Source organism: Ursus americanus, chromosome X (assembly GCF_024610735.1).
Source record: "Ursus americanus isolate L20-20 chromosome X, mUrsAme1.1.p, whole genome shotgun sequence".
Lineage (NCBI taxonomy): Eukaryota > Metazoa > Chordata > Mammalia > Carnivora > Ursidae > Ursus > Ursus americanus.
Window position 1 is genome coordinate 107,138,295 of NC_142164.1, and position 11,097 is coordinate 107,149,391.

An 11,097-nucleotide genomic window follows, 5' to 3' on the forward strand; every position below is an offset into this window, starting at 1 on the left:
TGTTTCATTACCCTCTTCAATCACAGTTTTATTGTTGTGAATTCTTTTCCTGTGTTTACGGAAGCCTTACATCTTTTTTATGTTGTAGGTAACCATCCAAAAGCAAGAATGCTTCCCCCACTCCCCAGTAGCTTTCTCTGTCAGCCAAGCTAGAAGAGTCCATGTCATTTTAAAATTAAAGATACCATATGATGACAAAGATCAAATACCAGTTTGAGATTGTGTGTGTGTCACACCAGGCTCCGTGCTTGAGGGGCTAACTTTTAAGAGTCCTGATTTTTTTTTTAAATCCCCAATGAAACTCACCCAAATAGCAGAATGCCTTTTCATCAATTTACTAATACCAGCGTGCTGAGTGTCATATATTTTCTTTGTCCTACTGACTTAACCATTTGATATCTGCTTTGATGTGTTCTGTTGTTACTTTACGTCTTTGGGGTTCCACATACCTTTGTGGGGGTCTTGGCTGCAAGTGGTACTACATAAATTAAAATATCTTGAAAATTGCAATGGGAAAAAACTCTAACTCAGATGTTATAACTGACTCTTCTTTTGAAGTCTGTATTTCTTTTGTTTTCTCTCAATAGGAATATGCAAACGTTGCCCCAGCAATCTAATCTGGAATTATTACATATGGAAACGACACTACAGGATGATATTTGGGAGCATCTCTTTTTGTCAGGAGTTAGAATTGGCACTAAAGCACTAATACTGTAACTTTCTTGATAAAATAACTTTATTTTTCTGTAGTGGAATGCTGCAACTTTTTTACACTTAATTGCTTTTAAATTACAGTATTCAATTTAAAAGTTGTATTAACTACAGTTTCTTTTGCAAAAAGTCTCAAAAGGGCATTATTTGTTGATGCATTTTTCTCCGAGCATGGTTTCATATAGAACTTAACTGAGTTATATCCAGACGTTTATATGTTGAAAGTTTTGCTTATGTAATAAAAACAAAAGTATCTGAATTGTATAGTGTCTGTACATGAAAGAACTTGAAACAGTGGCCTTATGGTAGCAAATTTTATACCAGATTTTTCTTTCTTTCTGATGACAGTTTGGCTTATAACTTGAAATTTTCTTAAGTTTCTGAAGATCAAGGCCTATATAATTTATACATTTCATATTATGATAAACAAAGGCACAAGAAAAGGTGCTTCACAATTTCCATCAGGTAGTTATGAGTGCACTGAATTTTTAGTAATTGGTTCATTCAGTTTTTTCCACCACTATTTGCTCTTTCCAATTTCAAAATGCTATTGTGGAAAATATGTAAAGATTTTGTAATTTATATTCCATCTTACTTTCCCTCAGGGCAAGCTTGTGCATATCATATTTTTAAAGGCTTTTTAAAAATCTGACAGACAAAATCTCGTATTTGGAAATTGTACTTTACTACTACAGCATTATACATTTTGCAAGCACATATTATAAAGTGTTTATTTTCAGTTCAGTTGTGTTGAGTACCTACTAGCGTAAGATAAAATTGATGGGGTTTTAAATGATATTTTAGGTCCTAGTACCTTATTTCTTTTTGTTTTCTTTGTTCTGCTTAATAGTACATATACATTCCCAATTAAACTTTTGTGAAAGTTTATTTGTAATAAAATAAAATACTGTTGCTCCTTCTGCTTGAAGTTACTTGCCAGTTTGTGAGAACATTATTTTAATTTCATACAAAGTCAGAACTTTTAAAATCAAAATCTGGTAAGAACTTGATTTCTCATGACTGGATTATGAAAAATCTCACTACAAATATTTAATTTTTTTTACCTATCTTTGTAAGATAGGGCAGCCATTCCTTATTGGGTCAGTAGTAAGTGAGGGCAAGAGTACTTGGATTAAAACTGGCTAATAAATTTAGGTAGACAGCCTGTCTTAATGCTGTGTACCATCTCTGTAAGTCAGGTTTTCCAAGCATATTTAACATTCCACTTACAGCAAGAAAGAAATACATGTGTGCAGTAGTATGACAACTTTATATTGTGTGAGCTACTCATAACATCTGCCTTAAATTTCAAAAGAATTAATTTATTCTCATATTCTGGGGGACACTTATGAGCCTTGAATATTTATTTGGTTAACACATATTTATTGCACAGATTCTGTGCTAAAATTACAGCAGTGAAAAAGAGAACAAGACACATGCAGCCTGCCTTTATGGTCCGAACAGTCTGATAAGGAAACCGGACATTGAACATGGAAATGTAACTTGGTATACAGCATTAATTCTCTGACTGTATTTATCATAGCATAGCACATAAGGCTAAGACAGTTGACTCGATATTAATCATTCCACAACTGACTTCCTATTTAGGCATATAGGAATATGCTTCTGACATTGTCTCAATATGCAATGCATGTTATTTACAAAATACCTGTTGGTAACATGGGTGTATTCAGAAAATATTGAGTGCATTAGATTTAAAGCCTAAAAAGAAAGGCTTGCTTTATAATTAAGAGTATAAAATAAGGACAGGGACCATGTCTGTCTTGTTCACCATAGTATCCCCAACTCCCAACATCCTACTTGACACACAGTAAGAAATCATTAAATACTAGCTTAATGGATGAGTAGCAAGTAGAGTATGTTTATTAAGAACTAAATAACTAATTTGCATGTGGAGGCTGAACAGAAGGTTATCTTATCCATAGCATTTTTTATTGACTGAGAATTCAAATTCTCTAATGCATAAGACTATGGAAGTTTTGATAAGTCACATACCATTGCCTTCTCCTCTTCCTCCCTTGTATAGTAGGCTCTTCCCCAGCACTGGGGAGACAAAGAGAACAATATGACAGCGTCCCTCCTCTGAGGAACCTCATAAACTGCTGGGGAAGAGATTTACAAAAACAAAAAATCCAATATTGAGTGTTAAGTACTCTACTGGACATATATATACGTAAGTTGAGGAGAAAAAGTTGGCATGCCTGGTTGCATATCTCCTGGTCACATTTTCTTTCTTACTGGTTTCACAAACCTCAAAAGGCACTATTCTGTTGATGGTTTTGCTGGTTTTATAATGTGATGGTTTGGGAGAAACTGGCTGAAGTGTACATGGGATCTCTCTGTATTATTTCTAATAGGTGTGTGTATATTTCCATTTATCTCAACATAAATTTCAGTTTAAAGAAGACACCCATAATCTTATCACAGATAAAACTACTACATATATATTTTAGAGGTCACATTTTCTTTTTTTTTTCAATTGGAAAAACTATTATATTTACATTATAATAAAATATGTAGATGTGTAATATGGATCACATTTTACCCAACAAATCCTACATTTGTGAAGTTTGTTTTTTAAAAGGATGGAGGTACTTCCAGGTGGAAGCAGGAAAAATAAAGCTGGATCAGAAATTCACCTTCTCCATTATCTAGCAAACTCAGTAATCTGCAGTCCCAGAGTAACCAGCAGCAACCGTACAAGGAAGAGGGTGGAAGATGCTAATGCAACAAGGTATGGTGTGACTTCACCCCTCCCCGGCCTCCTAAGTAGCGCAGAGTAAAGAAACAAAGTTGAGGACATCTTGGTGACGAGGGGCCCCAGTATGGACAAAGGGACCAATGAGGTGACCAGGCCATGTGGGGTAGAGTCAAGGAAAACCCTTGGGAAGATAAAGTCTTTGCTGCTGTCTTAGGACCTCTGCAAAAGGGGAAAGATTCACCAGGACAAGGCACTTCCAGGGTCATAGAGCAGCCTGGGGAAGCCAAAGCCTGCAGGATAAGATACACCTTTGTGTCCAGTGAGCCCTGGTTCTAGACACTTAATGGGAACCCAGAAGAGAGGGGATACCAGGTTCCCCAACAGAGTTCCAGCAAAAGGAATGGTATGAACTCTGAGTCCGTTGAAATAAAAACTAAGATTTTAAAACTGAGGGATTACATTTGTGGAATAGAACGTAAATGTTAAGAATCTTCACAAAGAAAAATTAGCATACATTGATCAACTAGGACTTGGTGGGGGGAGTGGGATGAAGATAAAAACTAACTGCCTCATCTTGAACAGCCAGGTGTCATGTCAAGTTATAATGTCTAGGATTGTATTATATAGAAAAAACCCTACTGACCAACCTTAAGTTTTTCACAGTCTTTTTCTTGAGCTTAAATGCACTGGTTCTCAAAGTGTGGTCCCCAGTCAGTGATATTGGCATCACCTGTAAAATTGTTAGAAATGAAAATTCTTGGCCCCACCCCAGACCTACTGAATCAGAAATGGGCTTGGGCCCAGCAGTCTGTCTGCCCTCCAAGGGATTCTGCTACGTGCTCAAGTTTGAGACTCTGGCTTACATAACTCTTTTGGGAACCAGTAGCCCTTATGGCAAAGAAACATTTATCTCAAGTCCAGCAGCCCCTTCAGTTTCATTTTTAAGTTTTTTTCTATAGCATTCAAATACAATTAACTAAAACCTTTTAAAATAAAAAGTATAGCAATTCCCACCATGAATCCTGTCTGTACCTATGAATAGAGAGGTCTGGATACAAGCCCACCCACTGTTAACACTGGCAATTTTTTAAGTGGTGGGTCTTTGTGCTTTTCTGTATTGGTTGAATACAACGAACGTTGTTATCATTTTTATAAAATAAAGTCATTCCTCTTTCTTTTTTAAGTGGTAAGGATATTTCATCCTATCCATTGTATATCTGTTACTGAAATCCATGTATACAAGTTTTGCCGCCAAGGGCTGCCTACTTCATCTTAGTCTGGAGGGGTTTTACTCTCTGCCATTCCTCCTCCCACATCATAACATATGGGTAAGCTTATTTAAGTATATGTTGTGTTGACTTTTTAATAAGAATTCTTGACTTAGGAGCCCCTAGGTGGCTCAGTCAGCTAAACATCTGCCTTCGGCTCAAGTCATGAACCTGGGACCCTGGGATCGAGAGCCCCTCGTCGGGCTCCCTGCTTCTCGGGGATCCTGCTTCTCCCTCTCCCTCTGCCTCTCCCCACTGCTCGTGCACTCTCTCTCTCTCTCTCTCTCAAGTAAATAAGATCTTTAAAAAAAGAGAAGAAAAAAGAATTCTTGACTTAAAATATTTAACATAATTACACGTAATTTAGATCAATTTACTACTGTTCTTTTTAAAAAAGACTTTTCCTCTGACAATAAAAAGTACATAGAATAGAGACGGCTGGCTGGCTCAGTCAGTAGAGCATGTGACTCTTGATCTCGGGGTTGTGAGTTTGAGCCCCATGTTGGGCGTAGAGATTAATTTTTTTAAAAAGTACATAGAATAGTATGTAAAAAGAAGAAAAATGCACTCATAATCACACTGCTTTATATATACTTAGTGTGAACTAACATTTTGATACTTTTTCATTAGTCTTTTCTGAGCTTTTTTTTGGTAGTTGAGATAATATTTTATATATGTATATGCAGTCTTTGCAGGTAGTCACATACATGTTTAAAACATGTTTGTAGTTTATATGACATTCACGTTTACATATTTTGGAGGTCAGGAAATAGAATCCCATTCCCAGAAAGCTGCAAATGTGTTATGAAATCCTGGAGTATCATATTAAAGTTTAGAGGGCTTTTGTTTTTGCTGTACATGTCATTAAAGATATTAAAAACTAGGTTGTTTTACAGATAATTTTCTGAAGTAAATTCTTACCTCAAATTCTAATCCCTTCTAATGATGTTTAAAATAATATTTAGTAAAGAAGAAATTGACTTGAATGTTATGAAGTTCTTGCTGATGACAATTTCTGCAAGGGATTACAGGGTACACAGTGCTGGTCAGACTCACGACCCTGAGATTAAGGATTGCATGCTGTGCCTACTGAGCCAGCCAGGCACCCAGCAGAGCTTTAAGCCCCCTTTATTTTCATTTTTTTAAAGATTTATGTATTTATTAGATAGAATGTGCGTGCGAGTGAGGGGAGGCGAGGTGGGGGGGCAGAGGGAGAGAAGCAGACTCCTCGTTGAGCGTGTAGCCTAAGGCAGGGCTCAATCCCATGATGCTGAGATCATGACCTGAGCCGAAATCAAGAGTCAGTTGCTCAACTGACTGAGCCACCCAGGCGCCCTGGGCCCCCTTTAAATGTACCTCAGTCACCTGCCTTTACACCTGCACATATGCTCTGTTCAATTTCCATTGTCCCAAATGTCCTTTCCCTGTATCTCCCTGGTCAATTGCTTCAAACCTGATTCTTAAGACTCACTTTGGTAGCTTTTCCAATCAAGCCTCATTGGGTTAGCTGTCTTTCCTCTGGGTTCCAGAATACCTAAATGCACCCCTGCTCAAGCCCTCAAGCACAGTGACTAGAGACACAGCCTGTATCTCTCTTCCCTCCATCTGGCTCTGTTTTTGACATATAGGGGTGGCTCAAAAACACTTGTTGAATGGCTAAACGCCCCCATATTAGCCAAAACTTTATAGCAGCTTCTTGGTACCTGCAGGAAAAAAAGTCCAAATTTTAGCACCTGGCTTATAAAATACTTGGAGAGAAAAGCAGTAAGGTGGGCTGCTTTTCAGAGTTTTTATTTACCCAGACTCACCTCCCAGAACTCTCCTAGGAGCCCTGCTCCACAGTTTCCTAAGAGAAGGAGATGAAGCATGAAGGGACGATCAGACTCTGGGCATCTTCTCAGTGTCAGGAGCTAGTTGGAAAGTCGCCCTCAGTGGGGTTTCTCCTGACTCCAACCTTTGACTTATTATTCTTTCTCCCCAGCCTCTTCCCTTCTTGCCACCAGTTCAAGTTCTACCTATTTTTCTAGCTGGGTATTTCTACTAAAATTTAAATCACTTTTTCTTACATCAGATTCTTTTTTTTTTTTTAAGATTTTATTTATTTATTTGACAGAGATAGAGACAGGCAGCGAAAGAGGGAACACAAGCAGGGGGAGTGGGAGAGGAAGAAGCAGGCTCATAGCGGAGGAGCCTGATGTGGGGCTCGATCCCATAACGCCAGGATCACGCCCTGAGCCGAAGGCAGACGCTTAACCGCTGTGCCACCCAGGCGCCCCCTTACATCAGATTCTTAACATCTCAAGAAGAGACATCTTGTAACTTCCCTTCTATTGCCAGGCTTGGAGGCTACCAGCCACAGAGCAGTCCTCAGCAAATATTGCGGGTGTTAAGAAGAGCAACGAAATCTAGAGACCTTTTTATCTTTTTAGTAGTTGATCAGTATTGGGGGTGGGAAACAATCCTTTAATGTTTTCAAGAAGACACATTTGGTGTTATATTATAGTTCAGCTATTTTTCATCTGCACTCCAATTAGAAACATGACATTATCAATTGCCTAAAAATTTTTTATTTGGAAATAATTTCAAACTTACAGAAAAGTTGCAAGAATAGTACAAGGAACATTGATACACGATTTACTCAGCTTTACCTGTTAACATTTTCCATTTGCTTTATCATTTGTTCTGTTTGTGTGTGTGTGTGTGTGTGTGTGTATGTATACACACACACATTTTTTTTCTGAATCATTTGAAAGATTTCATATGTCATATCCATTACTTCTAAATACTCCAATGAGTATTTCCTAAGAACAGGACATTCTCTTAATCATAGTGGTTATCAATGTCAGAAAATTTACCGTGTTAGAGTACTTACATGTAGTTTGTCATCCATATTCCAAGTGTATTAGTTTCCTATTGCTGCTGTAACAAATTACTACAAACTAAATTATTTAAAGCAACACAAACTTACTGTCTTATAGCTCTGAGGTCAAAAGTGTGAAATGGCCCTTACTGAGCTAAAGTTGAGTTGTCAGCAGGGCTGCATTCCTGGTCAAAATACTTTACAGGTGATACTGTGTTCCCCTCAGGGTGTCATATCCATGTCCACCTTTCTCTTGGTGATGTTAATTTTATTTATTTTTTGAAGTTTTTATTTAAATTCCAGTTAGTTAACATACAGTGTAATATTAGGTGTACAATATAGTGATTCAACCCTTCCGTACATCACCTGGTGCTCATCAGGACAAGTGCCCTCCTTAATCCCTATCACCTGTCTCACCCATCCCCCACCCACCTACCCTCTGGTAACTGTCAGTTTGTTCCCAGAGTTAAGAGTCTGTTTCTTGGTTTGCCTCTCTCTCTCTCTCTCTTTTCCCCCCTCTGTTTGTTTAGTTTCTTAAATTCCACATATGAGTGACACCATATGGTATTTGTCTTTCTCTGACTGACTTCAGTTAGCATAATACTCTCTAGCTCCATCCATGTCATTGCAAATGGCAAGATTTCATTCTTTTTGATGGCCAAGTGGTATTCCATTATATATATATACCACATCTTCCTTATCCATTCACCAGTGATGGACACTTGGGCTATTTCCATTATTTGGCTATTGTAGACAACACTGCTATAAAGGTGATGTTAATTTTAATCACCTGGTCAAGGACTTATCCCCTCTTTCCATTATATAATTACTGGTTTTTGTTTTGTTTTGCCTGGATTAAATAAGCAGTCTGTAAGGAGATACTTTCAGATTTGAAATACGCTGTTCTTCGTCAAAATTGCCCCCATAGATTCAGTATCTATTGATGGCTCTTGTCTGAACCAATATTTACAGTTATGGCTGCAAAATGATGATTTTCCAACTCCAGGACTCCCTCCATGCTTATCAGCTGGCTTTGATATTCTCCTGCAAGCAAGGACCTCCCCTTTTCTCCCATTTATTTGTCTTTATTATTGATAGGGGTTCATTCCTACTTTTTCAGTGGTCTATGATTCATTATTGTCCTAGATTATTTTAGTGTTCAAATTATCCCAACTTTGGCCAGTGGGAGCCCTTTTAAGCTATTGCTCTGTCTTCTATGGCAGCAATTATTTTTAGCACTTCCTTTTTTGTGGCATAACAAGATGCTCCAGGTTCATCTTGGACATTCCTTGCCTAAGCCTTAAAATCAGCCATTTCTCCAAGGAGGCCTGGTTCCTCTTAGTGGGGAACAATATTAAAGACCAAAATTTGGGCACTAGTGCCCGTTGCTAGTGGTGTCTTTGCTTCTAAGCCTTTTTGGCAGCCATAGCTAGGAAACACACACACGCACGCACACACGTGTATGCATATTATATATACATACACATGTGAGAAGTGATGAGGTCACACTGATATCTCCCATCCATCCCTATAGGATTCTTCGTTGCTTTCCCTATTTCGTATTTGTGTGTCCCTTCTTCCACAGTGAGGACCCTGGCTCCCAACAATATCACATCATTTCATCATTTGCTTAATTCCACAAAATACCTAAAATAGTTTCACAATTGCTTCAGTCATACCACAACAGGAAGCAAACATACTAAAAATAGTCAGGCTCTGTTTGCAGTTCAACACCTCCACACCCCTAAAGACAGAAGGTATGTAGATAAATACTATGTTCATAAATTACTTGGATTAGTCCTCACTACCCTCCAGCCCTCCACAATGTGTTGTTCTTTTGAAATACAGCTGAGCTCTTTTTTTCCAATTTGCTTTCAGTTTAACTTCCTCCGCCTTCCCCAGCCTTGTTGATTTGACTTAATTTTTTGAACACATAGAACATTAACATCGTTCCACAAATCAACACTCTACAAAAAGATATGCTTTAGAGAAGTGTTACTACCTCCTGTATTCCTTCAGTGCTGTTCCCTTCACCTCCTTGTAGGTGACAAACTTCTGGCTTCTCCTTCCTGTGTTTCTTTTGGTAAAGATGAGCAGACATATGTATGTTTCCTTATTTCTCCCATTTCCTTACACAGAAGGTCACATTCTTTGTATCCTCTTTTGCACTTTGCTCTTTTTACTGGAAATCATTCTGTATCAGATTGTGAGATTGTACCCATGCTTCTCTACGGGTGCTGATACTCCACTCGTCGCTGTGCCTTTATTCAACCATGCTCTTATATTTGGACATTTAAGTGGGTTCTGATATTGTGTAATTTAAATAATGCTGTGATCAATAACCTTGTGCATATTTCTTTTCATCTTGTTGGAAGTGAATCTTTAGGGTAAACTCTAACAAATCAGATTGCTGGGTTGAAGGGCAAACGGTAAATGGAATAATCTTAGGTATTGCCAGCTCTTCTCCATAGGAGTTACACAAGTTCCCATTTCTTCCAGCAATGCAGGAGACTTTCTTCACAGCCTGACCAGTGGAGTGTATTGACATGTTTTTTAATCTTTGCCATTCTGATCCATGAAAAATGGTATTTCAGTGTCGTCAGAAAGAAAACCATAGGCCCAGGATGGAGTCACTGATGCCAGGCCACGTCACCAAACCAGGGCTTAATACCTAACCTAATGGCAGATTCAATCTCCTCCAGATCAAGTCAGGACTTTTATGATCAGCACCAATGAGGTAACTTGTCATAGGGGCAGATGAGATCATCTGCATGATAAGACACCCCCACCCCCAGACCTTTCCCCTAAGGGAAGGTGACCTTGCCTGAGACAATCCTTTCTTTTCTTCTGCCAATAACTTCTTGCCCCATCCTCCTTCCTATAAAAGCCTTCCGTTTTGTACAACTCCTCAGAACTCCCCTCTACTTGCTAGGTGGGATGCTACCCGATTCATGAATCAATAAAGCCAATTAGATCTTCAGATTTACTCAGTCGAATTTTTGTTCTTTAACAGTGTTGTCTTAATTTGCATTTCAACCAGAGATATTTTAAACTGTTGGAAAAGAGTCTTGGTTACAGGTATGGTTGTCATGTACTGAAATCTTGTTGGAGGTGAATTTTAGAGTCTCAACTTGATATTCTCTAGAAAATTCTCTGAGAATAAGTTTTCATTCTGGAAAAATGTTAGCGTACATCCCGTCCAAACTGAGCAAGACGACTTCTGAGTCCTGTTTTTTTCTGCAATTTGGTTTTCCCTGTTGATGTTTTAGTTGGTAGGGACTCTTCTGAAGCTTTCTTGCCCCACCTAATGGGCAAGGAAGGGAATCAAGCTGTCTGTTTTTGAATGCTGCCTGGAAACCAATTGAGATTCAGCATCCACCACGATGTTCTGGCCTCCCAGAACTTAGCACAAAACAGGATTCTAAAGAGAACAAGATATGAGATTCATAGTCATGGCTTCAATGTACTTCTGGAGCATGTACAGCTAAACCATGGTTTAGAGAGTTAATTAATAAGGGTAGTTGACATCCTTTCTT

At 38.4% G+C, this 11,097-nt stretch overlaps 1 protein-coding gene across 7 annotated transcripts in view; it reads left to right on the forward strand.

The window, feature by feature from the left end:
• BCLAF3 (BCLAF1 and THRAP3 family member 3) overlaps positions 1 to 1,631 on the forward strand; it is a 61,930-nt gene extending 60,299 nt beyond the window's left edge. For all 7 annotated transcript variants that reach the window (XM_045801279.2, XM_045801278.2, XM_087859896.1 and 4 more), the window contains one exon: positions 588 to 1,631. In XM_045801279.2, the coding sequence (XP_045657235.1) occupies positions 588 to 617 (30 nt within the window). In that variant the 3' untranslated portion in view covers positions 618 to 1,631. The remainder of the gene's footprint in view (positions 1 to 587) is intronic.
• The last annotated feature ends 9,466 nt before the right edge of the window (positions 1,632 to 11,097 follow it).